This window comes from Dipodomys merriami, unplaced genomic scaffold (assembly GCF_024711535.1).
Source record: "Dipodomys merriami isolate MVZ:Mamm:240054 unplaced genomic scaffold, mDipMer1.0.p SCAF_14, whole genome shotgun sequence".
Classification (NCBI taxonomy): Eukaryota; Metazoa; Chordata; class Mammalia; order Rodentia; family Heteromyidae; genus Dipodomys; species Dipodomys merriami.
In genome coordinates, this window is record NW_027202715.1 from 26,757,002 (window position 1) to 26,780,121 (window position 23,120).

The 23,120-nt window shown below is 38.2% G+C and overlaps 1 protein-coding gene across 6 annotated transcripts in view; it reads left to right on the forward strand.

The window, feature by feature from the left end:
- Fam13c (family with sequence similarity 13 member C) overlaps positions 1-23,120 on the forward strand; it is a 105,498-nt gene that overhangs the window by 73,160 nt on the left and 9,218 nt on the right. For 4 of the 6 annotated variants that reach the window (XM_070021062.1, XM_070021057.1, XM_070021058.1 and 1 more), the window contains 4 exons: positions 1,793-1,940; positions 16,271-16,481; positions 17,272-17,410; positions 22,141-22,222. In XM_070021062.1, coding sequence (XP_069877163.1) covers positions 1,793-1,940; positions 16,271-16,481; positions 17,272-17,410; positions 22,141-22,222 — 580 coding nt within the window. The remainder of the gene's footprint in view (positions 1-1,792; positions 1,941-16,270; positions 16,482-17,271; positions 17,411-22,140; positions 22,223-23,120) is intronic. The other 2 variants (XM_070021060.1, XM_070021061.1) reach the window with 1 other exon arrangement.

Sequence of the window (23,120 nt, forward strand, 5' to 3'; positions counted from 1 at the left end):
GCTTCTGTCCCTCTTCTTGGCACAGCAGATGAAGGATCCTTAGCTGTTGAAGTGTCTGCTGCTTTCACGATGGCTGAGAATAACAGGTTTAAGACACCCTTCAGTGCTCAGCATTTAAAACACTCATGCCAGCCCAATGGATAGGGTGTGTGGGAGTTAGTAATATGAACAAGTGGGGAGCTGGAGGTGTGAAGAAATTTAGGGTACTTTCTTATTTGAGCTAAGTGAGAGTATATATGGGGTAAGGGGTATATGTGTATAAGGCATAGGGTGTAAAAGAATTGGGTGGTAGGTAGGAGGGTTTGGTGATCTATAAGGTAGAGGCGGATGTGTGTGGCAGTTAGGAACAGGGGTGTATGTGTGAAACAGGATAAGGAATGTGAGGATTGGTATGAGAGTATAGCAGGAAGTGTAGAGGGAGACGCATGAAGTATTTGTGTGTGTGGTGTGTGGAATCGGGTGTGAGAATGGGGGTTGAGTATGAGGGTGTTGATGGGATAGGGTTTGAGAGATGAAGGTATGTTTGTGTTGAAAGAGGAAACATTTGAGGGTTAAAGTGTATCGGAAGGTTGGGAACAGGAGTGTGTAATAGTAGTAACAGCAGCAGCAGCAACAGTGTAGTAATAGTAGTAGTGGTAAAGTGAGAAGTTGGGGATGTATGTGTGTGAGGAACAGGAACAGGGTGAAGGATGGAGTGTCCATGAGGCAAGAGGTGAAGTAGGGTGCGTGGATGTAAGAGAAATAGAATATGTGGAGGGTATGGTGTAAATAGGAGCACGGGTGTGTTCAAAGGTTATAGTAGGAAAGAGAGCAATTGCTCTACACCCCCACTCCACCCGTTACTCCGCTGGTTGGATCAGGAGCCAGGTGGGTGGAATTGCTCTGAGAACTGCAGAGTTTTCCCTGAGTGAGGGAGCAGCACCCAGCCAGAGACCCAGGCATGATTCACTCTCACCTGGTTGGGAGAATGAATTTACAAGGCATCTGCATCATGGTAGGTTATGTGCGTCAGTCTGTATGACTTTGTTCTTACTAAGAACACAGGAGAAATCACAAATGAGAAATGAAGGAGGTGAGTGAAGTGGGTGGGAAAGAGTTCGTGCTGGGGGCTGTGAACAAGAAATTTCTTCTCCTTCAGTAGTTGGCGGATGCTAAAAGACCAGGGTTATCTCTCAGCTCTGCTGTTGATAGGAGGTCGCTGCACCATCCCATGGAAGAGGAGTAACTTTAGGAGACACGCAGCAGCAGCCGCACACAGCCTGGATAAGGAGCTCAGAAGCCCCTCCCAGATGCCAGGCGGTCTCTGCAGCAGTAACTCTTTGTGCACTGCGGTTTGCTGCAGTCCGATCACTGGAGGGACGATGGCTTTTATGAATGGTAGGCTGGGAGGGGCCTAATGGCATCGGCTACTGATGTCAGCACGATGAATGAAACAACTTGCAAAGCGTAAAGCCTCAGCACTTGGGAAGCAGCTACCTTCTGAGATTGGTTTTCCAGATACAACGTCTCTTGCTGACGAAATCACCAGCCCCATGTGTCAGAGATAATCCATATACATTAGGATTTAAATGAAACAGAAATTGGAACTGCGGGTGGAATAATACGCATCTGAATCAGGCACCACCAGGTTCCCCCCCCCCCCCCCCCGCGCCCCGCTCCTTGAAGCAGCTGTGGCCAGTAGCGATCCTTCTCTCCTGGCAAGCACCGAAGAAAAAGGCCGCGGGAGCTGCAGACCCACCGTTTTGTGTTAGGCTTCTACTTAGCTGGCCTGATGTTCTGTTTTTGCTGGCAGAATTCCTTGCTGAAGCTCCAAGCCCTCGAATCTGATGTGTGCTCTGCATTTTTGACAAACCAGGAAGAAGCGACTCAGGTGCATGGAGTCAAGGATCCAGTTCCAGCATCGACCCAGAGTGTGCCTGCCGAGGGGGAAGATTCTGCAGGTAAGAGGGCAGGGGCAGGGGGTGTCCCAACTCGAACTCTGCAGATAGTTCTGCCTCTACTGCTTCATCCTCCACCTGGGTCCCTGAGGGAAACTGTGTAACGTGAAAGATCAGGTATTGCCCCAGAGGGAGCTGAAAGGGAGCAAGAAGAATTGGGCTTTGCTGCGATCTCTGGCTGCAGTCAAGAGTCAGACTTCATGTCAATGGGTATTAGGGAAAAGCATCCGTCACAACTTCTCATTTTCATTTTCCTATTTGGTCTCCTGTAACAACAAAATGTGATCTGTTATTTTATATCACCGGACTTTGATCTTCTATGCCTGGCATATTTTATCTTTAAGGTGTTGAGGGCTGAATTCCTTCTCTGTTACAGAAACTCTTAACTGTTTATAAGAGGACCCATCCATACACGAAAAGTGCAGATGATTGCTCCACAGTTCCTACACTGTTGTTTGTTTCTTGTTAGTTTCTGTTTCTCGTTCTTTTTCTCTTTCTCATTCTCTGTTTCTGTTTCATTCTCCCTCTTCTCTATTCTCCTCCCTCTTTGCCATCTGTTTCTCTTTCCTTCCACTGAGTTCCATGTTATAAAATCTCAAAACTGAGTTTCAGTTTTTTTGTTTGGGTTAGTTTCTCTTATTTCAATCCTGGGGATGGTAGTTTGGCTTACAAACAGAAGGCCAATTAATGTTCCTAGGAAGATTTCAGGAGGAAAGAATCACTCTTTTTTTTTCACCAGTGGAAATGACAGTAGAGCTTACATTTTCTAACAAATGGGTCAGAGGCTTTCCAACTGCTTTCTGAATGGCTGATAGAAGAACCAGGCTTAGGTGAGTTTCCTTCATGAGAGGATCATAATCTCCAGGAGTTGAAAGAAATCATTTACTGTTTCAGTACCAAGAGCAATACAGTTAAGTTACTACTTAAAACAGTTCCACATGATCAAAACAGGCAAAACAATCCTCTCCAAGATTGGAATGTATATTATTAATAATAGTAGCTAACATGAGCTACTAAGAGTAGCTATTATTATTTGTTTAAAATCTAAGCACTTTAAAAAATAAGTACTTTCTATAGAGTGTATTAAACCCACAAAATGACCTGTGAAATAATTATAGTAAGGGATTTTGACATCTATGATAATGTTGCTGGTAAGTGATAGATTATTCTTTGAATATGCATCTTTGGCTAGCTGACTGTGTTACATGGCAAGCTACCTACTCTGTTGGACATTGTATTTGGATAAGATGTAAATAAAACTTAGCAAGGTCCCAATTAGAGATTCAAGTCAGATCTTTTTAGACAGAAATACTTTTCCCCCAAACCCTAAATTCTACCTCTTTCAAACAAATAGCATACAAATATCTTCAACCACATACAAATGGACTTCTGAATCATCTAATGTTTTGGATTAGATACATAAATAGCAAAAATATTCAATATTTGTTGTATGTTAAATATAGATACATTTTTTCTTTTGAGACTGCTATATGCATTTCTAAATATCAAAAATATTTTGATGAACAGGATTTTGAACATGCTTATTAGTTTTCCTTGTCAAGCAGAAATACTGAGTTTATGTAGACTGGTCACAGAAAGGAGCCAACAGTATTTTCATGTTAAATATCAAATTGAAGAAATGTGTAGAAGGCTCTTTTTAAATTTTTTGATTTTTTTAAAGCTAGTAGTCTTTCTTTTTTAAATACTTATTTATTATAAAAATACTGTACAGAGGGGTTACAGTTACATGAGCAGGGTAATGAGTACATTTTAGAGGGAGGTTGGTGGATTGGATGTAGATAAATCTGATGTATCCCAAAGCTTTTCCATGAAGTATAAACAAGCATTAAATAGGGATTAAATAGGGATACAGGTGGACCCATTGCAACAATGAGATGTACAAAATGCTATGTTGAAAAATGAACTTTACAACTTTGGCGGGGGTGGGAGGGTGGTGTAGTCATAGAGATGGGAGGGCAGGGAGGTAGGGGAAAAACAGAGGAGGAAGCAACAATGCTTGATAAGAAGTGTACTTATTACCTTGCTCATGTAATTGTAACCCCTCTGTATGGTATTTTCAAAATTAAAAAAAACCAGGATATTACCAAACTGAAAAACATTTGTGGGATTCTTTCACAATTTATATTATGGAATGGTTTGGTCTCATTGGTTTCTAAGGTATACTTTTAGACAAGAAAGGTCATATATTCCCTAATCCCTATGTCTCCCAGAAAAAAGAACTTTATGCTTAGATGACTAGTTCTTAGTGGGATACTAGAGCTCTAAATGGTTTTCTGGAATTATATATTATATATTACATATGTATTATTATGTATTGCATTATATATTATATATGTTATATATTATATTACACATTATATATGTGTACATATTATTTATTATATATTATACTGCATATGTGTTTGTGTGTGCACATGCCAGTAATGTGCTTGAATTCAGGGTCTGGGCATTGCCTGTTAGCTTTTTTGCTCAAGGTCAGAGCTCTATGACTTAAACCACACCTCTACTTCTGTCTTTCTGATGGTTGAGTGGAAATAAGAGAGTTAGGGACTTTCCTGCCCAGATTGGCTTTAAACCATAATCCTTAGACCTCAGCTTCCTGAGTAGCTAAGATTGCATACAGGAACCATAGGAATTAAGCATATAGAATAGCTCTGTGTGTGGGTGTATGTGCGTATGTGTGTGTGTGTGTGTGTGTGTGTGTGTGTGTGTGTAAACCTGGAGAGAGTGCAACTGCATAAGATTAGAACAGATGGCCTTAAGTCCATACAAGATATAAAAACTTGAAAGATTTTCCTTCTTAAAATCCTGAATCTAACATGTGCCTGAACCTTATATGTGCATAAATATTCAGATGTTAATAGTTAATGCCACTGATGAGTATAACAGAGACAAAAATCAATTTTATAGGACTATTTGGACATACTGTGCTGCCAGTTAACTCATAATGGGAAAACATTCATAAATATGAATTGATGTCATTTAAATAAAGGCACTAAAATCACTTTAGACTTGATTAAACATGATTTAAGTTATTTAACCTTCAGAGCAGACTTTTCATATAACATTCTAAGCAAAGTATAATGAGCTGTATGTCTTAAAATGAAAATATTGGAATGTAACTGGGATTTATGAGTAATAAAGATGTTTCTTATCTAGTAAGATACCTTAAATGCTATACTATTCTGGAAATCAAATTACAAACTCTGTCTACAGCAAGAACACATTTTATGGCACCCCATAGGAACACTGTGTTTTTTAGTAGGTTCTAGAGCCTTTCTATACAATATAATCACCAGGAAGCTTTTCTAACATGAAGACTCTTTGGCTACATTTTTAGCCAGATCTGGGGTAGAGATCTTGGAATCTGCATATTTTAAACACTCCTGATTATTGGGATCCACTAGACAAGTGGATAGTATTTTGAATTAGGAGGGAATGTGTCGTTTTCTTTTTTTATTTTTTATTGTGAAAATACTGTACAGAGGGGTTACAATTACATGGGCAAGATAATGAGTACATTTCTTATCAAGCATGGTAGCCTCCTCCTGTGTCAAGTTTTCTGTAACTCTGCTCTACCTCAATATTATCATTGATGAGAAGCTGGCAGACCAGATGGGACTTAAAACTCAAGGTCTGATGCCAACCAACCTAATCCATTTAAATGATAAATAGGGTACTCATGTACCAAGTTCATAGTGTGAAAACAGAGGACTGGAGAATATGGACAAGGATGGAGTGATAGAGAAGTTTGAAGGCTACACAAGTCATTAGAGAAAAGTAGTTGAGAGGGAGCCAGCCGCAAGGCATTATGGGAGCTATAGAGATGACAAACTGTCCTTGGCTTCTCAGGACAGTCCCATTTTTAGCATGGCAAGATCTGCATGCTGAGAATTCCTCACTCCTAGGCAATCCAGGACAATTGGCCACCCTACTTGTAAATTGAAAACTGTGTAATGTGAGATAGAAACTGTTAACAAGCTAAATCTTTGTGTCTCCTCCAGATTCATATGTTGAAATTGAAATCCGTTGTGATGCTTATTAGAATAGAGGGTCTTGGAATGTATCCATCCTGAGTGGTGTTAGTACCGTTATAAGAAAATCTGAGAAAAATGAGTTTGTCTGTTTGCATCAGCCACCCTGCAGACAGAGAGAGGTCCTTCCCCTGAACCTGACCAAGCTGACACCCACCTCAGACTCACAGCCTTGCAAACTTTGAGATGTCAACTTCTCTTGTTTATAAACTACCTAGTCTTATAGTAGTTTGTTACAATAACCCAAACCAACTAAGACAGAAGCCTACATAATAGGCCCCCCAATCCCTCTCACTGAGTCAATAGCCTCTTACAGCTGAAATAAATGTTTCCTGCATAGCATTAGGGAACATTTATTCTGCTGCCATTGAATGGAAAAATGGAATGGGAATTGTCTTTTTAACTGCTTGTCATTTCCAAGTGTGCAGCAGGATTGTTTGACATTCCACATGACTACACACAACTCTTGTTCTGTCTCACTGAGGATGATTGATAGTATGGAGGATTTAGAGAAAATTGTCATCAGAGATAACTGGAGATCTATTATGAGAAACAACAGTTCTGCAGCAGTACCTGTTTAATTCCTTTTTTTCCCCTATCTTGATTTACAAATCAAAATTTCTATTTGGGTAATATATTAGTATAGTATGTCTATTTAGTCTACTTTTCTCATCACATTGTTTGTATCATCTGTACGTCTCCTTATTGTTGAGTTTCAAGAAGAACTTGATCTTCTTTTTCATATTTTGTCCACTTAATCAGACTTTTAAAAATTTTATTGTAAAGGCGATGTACAAGAGGGGTTACAGTTATATAAGTAAGTTATTGAGTACATTTCTTTTTGAACAGTGTTACCCCTTTATTTTCTCCTGCTTTCACTCCCCCAGAACTCTCCCCCCCCGCCTCTGAAGTTCATTTCCAATATAGTGTCTTAGTGAGTATTGCTGTTGCATTGATTTACCCTTTGCCCCACTGTTTCTGTGATTCCCCTTCTCTTCATTAAATGAGATAACTTAAATATATGACAAAGGGTTCTGAAATCAGAAACAGTGACCAAAGGGAATAAGCCAGAGGGGAAAAAAGAAAGAAAAAAGAAAGGACTGAAAACAGTACACTCAAGGAAAAAAAAAAAAACACCTCTTGTTTCTATATCATGGAGTTCATTTTGATTAGCATCATTTTATATGGTCGTATGTACATAGGTATTGAGCTATTATACTCCTCTGCTAGGACTCTCCTAGTTTTATTCTAATTATTACAAATGAGAGAAACCATGGCTCTATAGGATCAGAAGTTTTTTGATTACTTGGAAGTGCTAATTAAACTGAGAAATGTCTGGACTCTCCCCCTTAAAATGAAAAATTGAAATGTAGCCATGAGGCCTGAGACTTTCAGTAAAAGTCAGAAAAAGCTCCCTTTGTGGTTCTTACATGTAAGGTGGTTCAGGAAAACATAACAGAGCACAGCACCACCCCTGGGGTGCCATAAAATATGTTCTTGATACAATTGATAATTGGATTTCCAGAACAGGAAAGCATCTCAAATATCCTACTATGTAGCTTTGTTTTTCATCCTGACAGTAACTCCACAAAAGCTTTGAAAGTCAGTTAGGAAGGTCTCCATCATATCAACCTCAGAAATACACACAATTACTTAAGTTTTATTCATTATGGGGCTATGAATGGGAGTTTATTTTGCTTGTGTGGCTTAAAACCCATCTTAAGCCATTGTATATTTTCCATATATACTACCTTTTGATTTAACAAAAAACAGCAACTACTGTGGAAAGCGGTCATTTTGTTGTAAAATTACTCATTTCAATTAGGGTCTTGTTGCCTTGTTATCTCATTTGGGGACATTGGGGACATTCTCAGATATCTGGAGATGTATTTAGTCACCAACCTGAGGGGGGACATCCCACCTGGCATCCTCACTCTGCCTACTACTTCTGTAAATAGTCTACAATGCTTTGGATGAGTTTGCACTCCTAGCAAAGAATTTTCCCATATACAATGTCAAGAGTGCTGGGATTCAGAAATCTCACCTCAAATGGGGAAATTTTATTATTTTTTCCCAACTTACTTTATTGTTATTATGAAGGTGATGTACAGAGGGATTACAATTACATGAGTTAAGTAATGAGTATGTTTCCTTTCATACAGTATCTTCCATTCTCTCTCTTCCAGTACCACCCATGTGTTGTATAGTTCACTTTCATCAGTGTCCAGTGAGCTCCACTGATGCACTTTTTTTACGCTTTTCCCCTTGAGTTCTGTACCCTTCCCCTGTCCTCCTGAAGACATACATGTTAATCACTGTACATTATGTTTTTAAAAATTATTTTAAGTAGTTGTACAACCTGTCAACTTATGAATACAATACACCTTGATCAGTGTCATCTCTATTGTCATTCTCCCCATCTTTCCCATCCCCACTCACTTGCTCAATTTTCCTATTTGAGATGGGGTTTTAAAATGAACATCAACATTAGCTAACAATGACCATGAAAATCAAAACAACACTGAGATTATACCTCATCCCAGTTAGAATGGCCATTCTTAAGAAAACAGACAACAACAAATGCTGTTAAAGATGTGTCCAAAAGTGAATTCTAATGAACTGTTGGTGGGAATGTAATCTGGTTCTAGAAAGCAGTATGGAGGTACTTCAAAAACATAAACATAGAACTTGTGACCTTATGACCCAGCAATCCACACGTGGGCATTTATTCAATAGAACACAAACAATGCCACACTAAAGCCACCAGCACAACCATGTCCATTGCAGTACTATTTACCATAGTCAAAATATGTAACCAGCACAGATGCTCCACAATAGATGAATGGATGAAGAAAATGTTGGATGGCTAGATCAAGAAAATATACATAATGAAATGTTACTTATCTATTAGAAAGAATGATATTGTATCATTTGTAAGGAAATGGAAAAACTTGGAAAAAATTAAGTAAAGTAATCCTAGACCCAGAGAAATGAAGGTTGCATGGTTTCCTTCATTTGTGATAGACAAAATGTACCTATAAATCTATAAGAAAACACATTGGGTAGTATGCAAGTGGTTATAAATGAATTAACTGAAGTATTATAGACTTTGTGGAGAGATTGAATAGTATAAATTTTTTGAAAGACTAGGTCAAAGCCCAACAAATTTAGCAGCAGAAAATGGGCACATGCAAGAGGGAGGGATCAGGGGAAGAGGGGTCGATGAATGAAGTGGGGATGGAGGGAGAATGCAGTGAAAAATTCATTGTATAAATTTACCTTGTGAAGGTTAAAATGTATCTGTGACTTTAAGTATCACTATCTCACAATACTGTGAAATTTATGTAATCACTTAATCTCAATAAAAAAATTAAAAAGCTGGGTTCTGGTGCCTCATGCCTGTAATCATAGCTACTAAGGAGGCTGAGATCTGAGGATAGTGGTTCAAAGCCAGCCCAGGAAGGAAAGTCCATGAGACTCTTATCTCCAAAAAACCACCAGAAAACCAAAAGTGGCATTGTGGCATTAGTGGTAGAGTGCTAGCCTTGAGCTGAAGAGTTTAGAGACAGCACCCAGGCCCAGAGTTCAAGCCCCATGATCGATCAAAAAGAAAATTAAAAAATAAAGAATTCATTGTATATACTATATATGCATACATCTTAATATAAATTAAGAAAAGTAAGGGAAGGAGTGGGAGGAAGGGGGTGTGCATGTTGAAAGGGATGATGCTGATCAAAATGAGTTGTATTCATAAACTGCTTTGTTTAATGGCATCTTCTTTATTCAATTACTTAAAGATATCGGAATATTTTTAAAGTAAAAATTAAATGATATATAGCTCATATAGCTTGTGGACTCTATTATTTTATCATTGCTAAGAATCCAGTAGGTTTTATTATCTCCAGATTAAAGACAAGAAAATAAATTGGATACCTACACAACTTGTTGGTGGTACCACTGAGTAGGGAGGGGTTTGGATGAAAGGGAAGAGTTTGGAATTTGGGCTTCCCCACCCTGCCTACCCAGGCTAAATTGCACTGCTAGGGATTTGCCATCCAGCCTAAATGTTAAGGCCTCACCTTTCTAGAGAATTCAAAATTAAGTTGATAGTCTACTAACTTTCTTTATTTAGTGTACACTCTTTATAATTTGTTTTGAAAGTTACTTTAGAAATTTATTCTTAGACTGAAAAGACATAGATTTGTAGTTGATTCATCTACTGTGGCTCAGTTTTCCACACAGTCATTTATCTCCAGTCTAAATAATCTATTGACCCTTATGCCTGTCCTGATTGTATCATCTGACTTGCAAGTATATCCCAGATTGAGTCAATTAATAGAAATTTATTCCTAAGTATGGTCAGAAGTAGTATAGTCTTCTTCTTCTTTTTTTTTTTTTTGTCGGTCGTGGGGCTTGAACTCTGGGCCTGGGCGCTGTCCCTCAACTCTTCAGCTCAAGGTGAGCACTCTACCATTTGAGCTACAGCGCCACTTCCGGTTTTCTGGTGGTTTATTGGAGATAGGAGTCTCACGGTCTCTCCTGCCCGGGCTGGCTTTGAACTGCGATCCTCAGATCTCAGCCTCCTGAGTAGCTAGGATTAAAGGCGTGAGCCACCAGCGCCCGGCTATAGTCTTCTTCTTTAAAAGGTAAAAATATACTATTCCTAGATTTATTGTGGGAATTACATGGCATAATATGTATGAATCTCTTAGCATATCACAAATGGTAAATGAACAATAAACATTAATTAACTTTATTTTATTTTTTTATTTTTTTGAATTTTAGTAACTTTATTTTAAAGGTAGACATTCTTGCCCTATTCAGAATTTATGTTGCATGTTCTATAGTTCATAATGCTTTCATTTATCTTTTAATACCTATTATATTATAATTTCTACCTACTTTCAGGGTACGGAAATTACATTTCAAACTGTCCAGTTTCTGAGCACTTGCATAAACTCTGCATATGATTGACATTATGCTAATTCTCTTAAGTAAAAAGTATTTATAACATCAATAATCTATAGAGCTGATGGTTGAATAATTACCATCTATTAAAGTTAAAGCTATAATTGTCACAATAAAATCTATTCTCTACTAATGATATAACTTGGCTAGAAAAGTTCTATTAATAACTTTTCTATAATGCTTTTATAACATCTTCATAGTTTCTAAAGGAAGGAGCATCACATTAACACTTTGCTTTTTTAAGAGAATATTTTTTAAATGATTTAATTAGTTGTTTTTGTTTTTTGGTCCAGTGGTGGGGCCTGAACTCTGGGCCTGGGTGCTGTCCCTCAGCTCTTCAGCTCAAGGCTAGTGCTCTACCACTTGAGCCACAGCGCCACTTCCGGCTTTTTTTTCTTTTTGCTTATGTGGTGCTGAGGAATCAAACCCAGGGCCTCATGCATGCAAGGCAAGTGCTCTACCACTGAGCCACCTTCCCAGCCCATTTTAAATGATTTAAAATTTTATAAATGACAATGTAAACTTCCAAGCCTACAGCCACCATATAGGAAGGAGAAAACATTAATCTTACAGCCAAAATTTACAAAAACAATTGAAATTTCTATTTTAAAGTCAAGTTTAAGGTGCATTGTATCCCATTTGTCTTTGATACAACTCTTTATAAACGAGAAGAGAACTGACTGACCAAGGAATAATTTGCTTTATATGACATATCAAACCCAGGACTCTTGCACTGATTCCAGAAACCACACTTATAACTAGTAGCTTTAGTCTTTTGTTTTAGTTAGGAGAACTTCTGCAGAACAGTTTTAGGTTTTCAGGAAACTGAGCAGATAGTACATAGGTTGCATTTAGCATGCTTCCACTGTATGAAACTTTCTATATATAATAATCATTAAAAATACTTTTTTCCTGAGGGTTATTTTGATATTATTTGTCTATATTTCTACATACTACATTCTATAGGTAACCAGAACTGTCTAGGAGGTAGATATCTAATAGTACCCTGAATATTAGTTTCCTAATATTTTACCAGGTATATGTGAGTTAACATCGTTAGTTTACGGTTTTATTTTTCTTTTCCTTTGTGTTAGAGATGGAAACTGGAGCCTTGTGCATACTCTTCCCTACCAATGAACTCACTATTGCTAGGGGTTTTTTTTTGGTGTTTTTTTTTTTTTGGGGGGGGGTCAGTTGTGGACTATTGTTAGTTTTAAGAGAAATTTATTCTCTTGTATATCAGATGGAAAAAATGTAACTGGTACATCAAATTCATGATTCCTTGTCCATCTTTGCTTATTAGGAAGATTATTTTAAAAAACACCGAAGTTGAAGTTACTTATCTACTATATACAATATAATGTAAAAGAGAAGGTTAATATAGATATAAAAACATTGTAGGGAACTGGTTCTATTTTATTTCATCTTCATTGTTCATCTTCATTTTTGTGAGCAAGCATTGTTATTTTTCCACTGAACCAATAAACCAACACTTTCAAAGGTCCACTATTTTTAGTCTTTCTTAGCCAGTAGTAGACCCGAGATTCAAACTAACAATCTTTGCTTTCTGTTATGCTTTAGCTGACCTGCATTCCCTGCTTTCCTACTCTGGAATATTGCTTTTGTTTCTGTTTCATCATGTTTCATTAATGAGTTGTATAAAGGAGTTTTCATTTTGATATGTCTATCCATGCAAACAATGTACCTTGATCAGCCTCCCTCCTTGGTTTGCTTCCCAAACCAGTCTCAGCAAGTTTTGTTGTTCCATTTTCACACATGTACAGAAAGTAATTTGATTACATTTACCCTCCTTCACCCTCTCCGTTCTTCCTCTCCTTCTCCTAGCACCTATTCCCTGGACAGGAGATGATGATGATTCCTATTCTTCCTCCTCCTCCTCCTCCTCCTCCTCCTCCTCCTCCTCCTCCTCCTCCTCCTCCTCCTCCTCCTCCTCCTCCTCCTCCTCCTCCTCCTCCTCCTCCTCCTCCTCCTCCTCCTCCTCCTCCTCCTCCTCCTCCTCCTCCTCCTCCTCCTCCTCCTCCTCCTCCTCCTCCTCCTCCTCCTCCTCCTCCTCGCAAGTGCTCTATCACCTTGAGCCACTTCAGGTTTTCTGGTGGTTAATTGGAGATAGGAGTTTTATGGACTTTCCTTCTTGCTGCTGTCTTTGAACCTTGATCCTCAGATCTCAGCCTCCTGAGTAGCTAGGATTACAAGTGTCAGCCACCAGTGCCCAGCTCCATACTGAGTTTCTTACTGTGGCTCTGTATTATAATTTGAAGTCTGGAATTGTGATACCTCCAGCATTGCTTTTTTAACTCAAGATTGCCTTAACTATTCAGGGTCTTTGGTGCTTCCATATGAACTTTAGTGTTTATTTTCTATCTTGGGATTTTGATGGGTATTACATTGAATCAGTAGATTGCTTTTGGGAGTAAGGCCATTTTCATGATTAAATTAAATTTTCTTTCTATTTTATTTTGCTGGTCATGGGGCTTGAACTTGGACTGGATGTTGTCCCTGAGTTTTTTTGCTCAAGGCTGGCTCTCTTTCACTTTGAGCCACAGCACCACTTTCAGTTTTCTGGTGGTGAACTGGAGATAAGACTCTCACTTTCCTGCCCAGACTGGCTTCAAACTGTGATCCTCAGATCTCAGCCTCCTGAGTAGCTAGGATTACAGGTGTGAGCCATCAGTGCCCAGCTTAAATTTGTTTTTCTTTCTTTCAAGTTAAGATATATTTAGTACAGAAATTTTAGGAAACATAAAGAATTTTTTTTTTAATTCTTAAGAGCACTTATCATGAGATCGAATCTTAGCTGATATTTATGTGTTCTAACTGCAGGCACAGAGAATGTCCTCTTCTTTTTTCTTATCACAGGCCCAAGGAAGTCGGAGGACATCAGGAAATGATTAAGGCCCCATGGACTGTCTAGGTGTTTCAGGTGTTGACTCTTAAAACCTTTCCTCTGTAGCTCACAGAGGAAGGCTCACACCCATGGGGCCTGGAAAACTGCCCTTTTCTAGAAAAAATAATGTGCCCCCAGACAACCATCATAAGCCACCCATGTTTAATATTGCCATACACTTTTCCCTATTAGCAAATGTAGTGTGGAAGTGGTGGCCTAGGCTCTGTTCTCAGGAGGACAGCAACACTGGCTCTGAGCCCACATTGGCCTCTTTTAAGCAAAGAGCTCAATGATTTTGTGAACTGAAATGCACACATGCCAGCTGATTTAATTAAACTCCTTTTCAACTCAAATGGTGAATTTGAACAAAGAACTCAGTCCTTACCAAATTACTAGTTCATGATTCTGTTGCTTTTCCAACTGGTTGTTTGGTATCTTTCTGGCTCATAGTGAATTGGAGGGAAGGGAGGTTAGGATGTTAATTAGGCAGGACTGGTAAATTATTCAAGTACCCATAGAAAACAGATGCCATATAAATGCAGCTTAAAATTACTATGGCAATACAGTTCACAAAAAGCATTCCTAGTGATCTTGGATTCTATGTACACATGTGTTAGGACTCAATGAGCTTCAGAAATTGAGCTTCTGTCATAACAGTCACGTGTTTCCATTTGGAATGATAAAACAGCAACAAGTGGCCTGTGTTAATTTTGGTCCTTGGGCCACCACTGAGCTGAAGGGTTGACATTCTCAGACCTTACACATTGTAAGTATCTAGACCTAAGTGCTTGCTGAAGATTATTTTCTTCTCCATTATTTTCACTGAAAGATATAAAATAGGGAACATGACTACAATGCATTTCTTCCTAGAACCTACTGGTGTAAATGAAGGGTATGGTGGGAACCTGTCTATCACTTGGTAGATTTTGAAGCTGATTGTTATTTTCTGCCACGATTTGTTAGTAAGTTATTCCTATTACTCCTCTGGGCTCCTGCCAAAACTCGGCATAGTCAGTGGCATTCACTTGACTCCAACTCTGGCCTCATCAGCTTCAGCCACTGACAGAAGTATTGTTGGTTGGCTTGGGAAGCACAACAGGAAGCATTATCTACTCTCTCATCTGCAACCCACCAGGAGAAAAGCCAACTGAAAACACACAAGAACCTAATCAGATCTTTGATGTTACACAATACAAACTGCATTTCAGGCTCTAAAGAACAAGGAGCCATTCTAAATTGGATTAAGGTCCATCTAGTAGCAAATGGTGATAAATATTTGTTTTGGAAATGTGAATAGTTAGTATTTTGATTCTGCTTATTCACCCAGTAAACTTTTGTTTTGTACTTTCCTTAGAGAAGTAGACATTTGAGAAAGGCTTGGATTGCCCTGGCTTGTCTGCTGGACAAAATGGAGAAATTTGGGCTGCTTCTAGAATAACTCTGCTAAGAGAAATTGTAGGCTGATCACCATGACTCTGTTCTAATGATCTACTGACAGGCCTCACCCTTTTACTTCTTACCCCTCACTTCTATAGCACAGGGTTCCCCTTCTCTTGGACTGACTGGGGTCAGGTTGATGAGCTAACTTAAAATATGATGATGGTGGTGAGAATTTAGGCATAGAATTGATCAGCCTGGGGAGGGAGGAGTTTGTTTGGAGCAGTTTTTGTTTTCACCTTTGTTTGTTCAACATAAAATGCCATAAAAATTTTTCAGAAGTTAATTCAGTCATTACTAATTTTATGAGGTTTGTGGTTATTATATAACCCACTCAATCTTTTAGTGCATTTATTTATACACATGAATGCAAGCTTTTTATATAAAATGGAATGACTGTTGTGTTTGGAAATGTGGTTTTCCTTTAGCATATTCTGAATATCATTCCATGTTGATAAGCAGAATTCTCCAGCATTTTTGAGGGCTGTTACATAATTTTCTCTTTGGGGATGTCCTTTCTTCCTTTTCCTGTTTTTTGCCTACCTCCCCACTATCATCTCCCCCTCCCTCCACTGGCAAATGTGGTATCCCTTTGCTTCTTCAAAGTTGATTATCTTTTATTCACGCTCCATTTAATTTTTTATTTGCTCTAGTGCTTTGCAACACATTCTCTATAATATATAAAATAATATGAAACAGATTTTTGTAGTTTGGAGCTCTGATGACTGAAAAACTCAAACTAAAATAATTTGTTTGCATTTGTTTTGTTGGCAGCTTTGTCATATTTTCTATCCAGGTTCTGTGAGAACAAACATGACAGTATTTTGAAAGCTTTTCCTATCCCCTGAAGGAAGAAATGACAAAGAGGCAAGCCATTATAATGAATGTTTATGATCTTTATTTAGGAACACGAAAGTCCCAAGCCCTATGCCACTTCTAAACCATGATCATTTATCTTGTTTCCCCAGATCCCATATCAGCTCACAAAGATGGGCAGAATGAGGCTGACAGTGCACCAGAAGACCTCCAGTCTGTGGGGACCAGCAGGCTGCTCTATCACATCACTGATGGTGACAACCCTCTGCTGTCACCACGTTGCTCCATCTTTAGCCAAAGCCAGAGATTCAACTTAGACCCAGAGTCAGCCCCATCTCCACCCAGTACTCAGCAGTTTATGATGTAAGAACACCCTCTTATATCATCCCCATTCCATAGTTTTTTCAAATACAGTTATACGTTCACAATTGTTTCTATGTCTAAGAGTGGCATCAGTGGCTGGATTAGAAGTAGAGTTGTCTACTCTACCACCATTAGATAGGTAGAGCTATCTTTCTCCACGTATGAAATGAGATACTTTCATTTCAGGCTATAAAGATTAGGATTAAATTCAAGTTGACATACTCTGTGTGGAGATTTCACAAATTTTGATGTAATAAAATTGAGACTCTCTTGTTCTAATATAGGCTCGGGGAAACTTTAGTTTCTCCCTCATAACTCATGATGTTATTGCTGAATTTATCCAAGCCTGAACTATTAATATTACATGTAACTATTAATATTGCATGTAATATTGCATGCCAGGTGTAAAGAAAGTAGACATTTTCTGGAGAAAAATCTTTTCATTATGTTTGAAAGGTATGATGCCAAGTGTAGTGAACCACTCATTTTAAATCCTTAAAACTATATATAGGTGTGGCTTGTGCATTCCATTGGAAACAATGCCCCAACAGGGCTGTCTCTTCTGTCTTACACTGGCGACTATAAGTTTTGAGAAATTTAGTTTTTGGACTAATATTTTGACAGACAAATACCAAAGTACCTGATTACCTGGGCCCAGAATGCTGTTCTGTAGACATCTGTCAGAGTTGCACTTTGGATGGTTCTGATCATCTTCCTTTGCAGACCAGACAGCAGTGTTTACTGTAGACCATTGTTTATAATGTTCTTTTCCTCTCTGCAATCATGGCAGGCCCAGAAGTTCTTCACGGTGCAGCTGTGGTGATGGCAAAGAGCCACAGACCATTACCCAGCTCACCAAGCATATCCAGAGCCTCAAGAGGAAAATTCGGAAATTTGAAGAAAAATTTGAACAAGAAAAGAAATACCGGGTAAGGAATCTACATTGTCTCAGAGAGTGTTTTGTGGATCTTTCTCTGTTTCTCTTTTCTTGAGTAACACTCTTGACAATGGACATTTCAGTGCACTGCGACCCACCTCCCCACAAAAAGAAAACTGGGTACTAAAATATTGTCTTTAAGTAGTTGTACAAAGAAGGTGCCATTTAGCAAAGCAGTTTATGAATACAGCATATCTTGATTAGTGTCATCCTTCAACATTCCCATCCCTCTGCAACCCACCCCTTCCCTTTTCTTAATCTGTGGTATGTACAATGAATTCTTGACTTCACTCTCCTCCCTTCTCCCTTTACTTGTCTATTGCTCTCCCCTTGACCTGACTCCCTTGCATGTACCCCTTTCCTAGTGCTGATTTTGTTGGGTTTGGACATAGTCTTTCTAAAAAAAATTATACTATTGGAGCTCTCCAGAGAGTCTATTATGCCTCAGTTAATTCATTTATAATCATCTGCATGCTACCTATGTTTATTTATAAACTTATAGATACATTCTATCTACCACAAATGAGGAAAACCAGGTAACCTTCGTTTCTCTGGGCCTGGGGCTTATTATAATTTGTGTCCTCATCTAAATTTGTCTTGTTTTCAAATGACAGCAATTGACCATTGCTAAAATTTCCTAGGTATACCTTAAAGTGTTATTTCTGAACTTCTTGATTACTCTCCTTCCCTCTCCTCTTTTGCCCACTCCTCCTCTCTCCTCCCTCCCAAGAAACCCTACTGTCACAAAGATCAAAATTTGGAAAGCTTTTGAATTCTGGTTTTATGTTTTTAATTTCTTCTGCCTGCATTCTGGTAAAAACCTATTAAGGACTTAATAGACAGAAGTCTTAATTAGGGAGGGAGCAGTGATTTGTTATCCAGTCACCTCTGTTTAGAGCACTCAGAAGAAAATTTGTACCATCCTTTCTCATCAGACATTAGTCTTTGTGCTAGTTCTGCAGTGATGGAAACAAGAGCTTTGTCTTTTCTCACACAAATCACAATAGTCATAAGGAAGTGTCTTGATGGCTAAAGATACTTTTATTTCCTTTTGTGATGACTGTGACATAAAGAAAAATCATATTCACATGGAATTGCTCAAATATATTGGATATCTGGCAGAAGTCCCAGAACAGCTGGTTATTAGAATAAAGAGAACAGGGAATAATCTCTCATGTATCTTGAAATATTAAAAAACTCACTAAGCACTTGATAGAGAGGCAATCGGAAGCTTCCTGTGAGTGTGTGAAAAATTCCATGGAGGGAGGTAATATTCCACTCCTCCATTCTTCACACACACTACACACACACACACACACACACACACACACACACACACACACACACACACACACACACACACAGAGTACTAAGGAATGGGCTTTATTTTGCAAGATGGAAAAATAATCAGATTGGCTTTAAATACAATTTTAGTCAGGATATTAAAGATTCCTCTCTTTTCCAGAGTCAGGTTGTCACAGCTGCACATTGTCTGTTTTGGGGCTGTATACATTATTAGTCTAAGCTTTTCTTTACAGATAAGGATCTGAGACCCAGTAAAGACTTATAACTTACCTAAGTTATAAGGTTGTGTCCTGTCATCTCAGGTTTAGAGCAGTGAAATAAAGAGGAGTAGATTTTGCCATGGAAGATTAGAAGTAAAATTCCAAGATATGAATATATTGAGGGCTTCAATTACCCTAGGAAAAGTTGATTTCCTGATGGTTGCTTTAGTGTTACTGTATTTAAGATGTCCTCATATGGAATACTGCAGAGTAACAACTAGGGGCTTGATGGGACCTGGTAGTTCTTGAGTCATACTGTTGTGATCTTAAATCACACACACATACATTTAGGAACTTTGTGCATTTGGACTTCATGTTCTGAGTCTAGTTGCCTACCTTAAAGTGTGGTTGATATCAGTAGTGACAAGTTTCAGGGTATTAAATAAAGAATACATGTGTGACGCTTATGACACCCAGAATTGCATGTTTTGTAAAAGAATTTTCCTGATGCTTTTGTCTTGAGGTTTTAAATTGGAGTAGACAACACATTCTCAAACACAGAAGCAGAAGGATAGATGTGGAAGCATTAAGGGGAGGAGGTTCGTGTTTGCTACTGCTTCAATGTGTCTGTCAGCCTTTGATGTAATCAGAGCCTTGCATATCCCAGGAGATAGGACTTCCCCTTGCCCTTCCTGTCAGAGTGTCAGGCTGTGTTTAAGAGGTTTGACTTGTCAAGGAGCTTTAATTGGTTCCTTTTTGTAAGACTTCCCTTCCTGCCAATCTGATTGTGGAATTAATATCCCCCATTGCTAATTTTTGGATACAAACTTCTGTTGGACTTCTGTGCTTTTCTTATACATGTAGGTAATGTACATCTTCTCACCTCTGTTGAAAGTAACCATTTTAGATAACCCTACTCAAAATTATGCTGTTCTCTACATTCATTCATTGAGGACTGAAAAAGACTTCAGCCACATGGCTGTTTTCAGTGAAATCAGAAAAATGTCAGAATTGTCTTTTCTTCCAAATGAATGATGAAACTGAAGCCCAGAGAGGAGAAGTGGTTTTTCCAGAACCACTCAGCAAAGAATCTAATGAAATAACAATTCAGGTCTTTACATAATGTATACAGAATTCTCTATAATGTGTTTTATGAACTATGTTTTGTAGACTACCATTCTACCCAATGGTATTTCCAGCAATGTCATCTGGGCACACCATTTTAATTACATTGAATAAAAATCTAACTATGTAAGTTTTGGTTAAATGACTGTTGAGGTCTACTAAACAAGAATATTTCAATTCAGAAGTCCTGCCATAATGTGAACTTGACTTCAAGTTCTTTTAAAGGCTCTTCTGAGGATGGAAAAAAATAAAAAAAATCTAAAACTGATTCCAGGCCTTACTTTGTCTGGAAATTTAGCCTTAAATTTCCCTTATGTCCTGTGTACAATGATGAAAACTATATTCCAAAGATAGAATTAGCAGCATAGGACAGATTTATGATGCACTGTTCAACAAGATGAATTTCTCACATCAAGGAATTCTCTTGAATATCCTGAGAAACCAAAATGTTGACTGTCCATATAGTCAAGCTGCTACTCAAAGCAAAGTACCATATTCTATAGCAGCAAGTAGCACAATGTACTATTCTAGACCATAGACAGGACCAGACCAGAGATAGGTTCAGTGAGCCATTTGTCGTTGTCCGTGGTCCTGAAACCACGGCTCTTTCGTGAAACCAGTCTCTTATTTAAGATCCCTTAGGAAAGAAACATTATTTTTCTTCCATTTCCTTTCCATCTTGATTTTAAAATGTGTGATATTATACCACTCTATAACAATTCCACATTATGTAGATTAAATACTCTTAATCCCATGTATATTTGGTGATTGTGCCATCTGAGTATTGTTTTTCTTCCTTTGAACTTGGAAAGAATGTGTTTTCCATCTTCCTGTGCCTCTCTTTCATTACAGACTTGTTCATGGTATGGCCTTTGTGGATCCCAAAGGAAATATGACAGAGCCCTAAGGCTTGGTCACTAATAATATACATTTCATACTGTATATTTTTGATCATGTCATGTTGAGCATTGCTATATAGTCCCTTGTATATCCTTAAAGTACTCATTAATCATTTTTAGCCTGCATTTAAGCTGTCATGGTGGCTTTGGCTTACTTATGAATGTTCCTTTCCTAATATCTCACTTGTGTACAAAGTCCACCTCTGAATAGGAATTCAGAAGCAAAATGAATTATTGGTAATGGAAGAGTCATAATTTTCTGAACTCAATTATTACCCTATCTGAGGTGTGATTAACTTCTTGCAGGACATGAATCCCTTCAATGTACATTTGTTGGTGAAGATCACTATTTTGTTGGAAACACTGCTACTACCAACACCTCTGCTAGTGAAAATAAAACCAGTATTAATAGTAGTAGTGGTAGCATCAATAACAGTACAAATACTACTATTAGTAGTATTTGCAAGTCTAGGAACACTTTTATAGTCTTTAGCATGAACCTGAAACCATCTTCAGTGTTTTACAGATATTAATCAATCAATCAATCACAGGGACTCTACAAGGAAGGTAATGTTATAATCCTCATTTAATAAATGAGACAATGAAGCACAGAGAAGCTAAATAATCTGCCCAAGTTCAGACATGTGATTGAATGTCACATTAATGCTTGTGTCTTGAGTCTATAAAAAGAAGATTAGAAATCTATCTCTCTGACAGACTGACAAAGAAAATTTGTCAGGTTTTAGAGACTTGAGGTCTCCTTTGGCTTGGGAAGTTACACCTTAGTTTGTTGTTATTCTCCAACTGGTTATCATCCTAAACCATGTATGTGAGGTACAGGCAAGATATTATCAGTGTTGTATATACTGATAAAGAAAATGGCTTGGCAATAAGCTATGGAGTGTGGGTGCCCTGGCGTGATTAGGAGTATATAAGATTCTGGGTGACCAAGCATGTTTAGAAATAATGCCCATGGTAAAGGTTCAAAGAGCAGAAGAATTCAAGAATGTTTGATCTTGTTTTCTGAAGGTAATTCAGTCGGCTCAGGTTTTCACATTTCTCCCAGTTTTGTTTGTTCCTGGACTATCTTTGTATTTGGGCTATTTAAAATTTTGTTTTTCCTTTGTTCTCTTTCTCTCTACCTCTCTACCTTCTTCCCTCTCTTCCCCTTCCATTTTTCCTTCCTTTGGAAGCCTTCCCATGGTGACAAGACTTCTAATCCTGAAGTCCTGAAATGGATGAATGATTTGGCTAAAGGTCGTAAACAGCTCAAAGGTAAATGCCAGCCAAAGGTCTCTTTTCCCAGAAAAGCAGTTAAAAATAGGATAATGTGCTTCAGGGAATTTTTTAATTCATTTCCCTCTATATTCTCTAGATCTTAGTTTCCTACTTAGACTGGAGGCCATTTTGAAATAAAAAGAGGTCCCAGATTTCCTTTATTCTAAATCCCTACTTGACAAACCTCTTTATGAAGAGATTAGGCCCTCCAGCCTCTAAGTAGAACAATTCACTGGGTTATTGGATTCCTGGATGTTGAAAACAAAAGGGGCCTAGACTCTATATCCTACCACACAGATGACAATGTTTATGCCCAAAGAGAAATGCTATGTACCTTGGATGATGTGGTTCTTTTGTTTCTGAGTTCACCTCTTTTCTTTCCATGTCCCTTTCTGGAGATGGTAGTGTATAAATTTACTTTAAAATCCACTTATAAAGAGCAATCAGCCAGGCATTGGTGGCTCATACTTGTAATCCTAGTTCAAGCCCCAGCACCAGCACACACACACACACACACACACACACACACACACACACACACACACACACACACACACACACACACACACACACACACACACACAAAGGGATATCACTATTTACCAGTAAGAATTATTTTCATCTATGTACCCTGAAAGTTTTAGATATTGGAGTTTTTTTCTAAATTTCTGAAATGGTAGTGATTAATCACTAGGATGGAATATTAATTCAGTGCTATTAAATTGTAATGATGAAATTCATTAATAAAATATGCAGTGTTTAAACGGTAAGCCAGTCTAAAGTCAACAAAAATGAGCTATGTAGTTGAGAAATCAATATAAATGGCTTTATTCACATGAATCTGAAATATAATTCCCTGTTAATTCCCAGGTGGGGCTTTATTTTTTAATTCTTC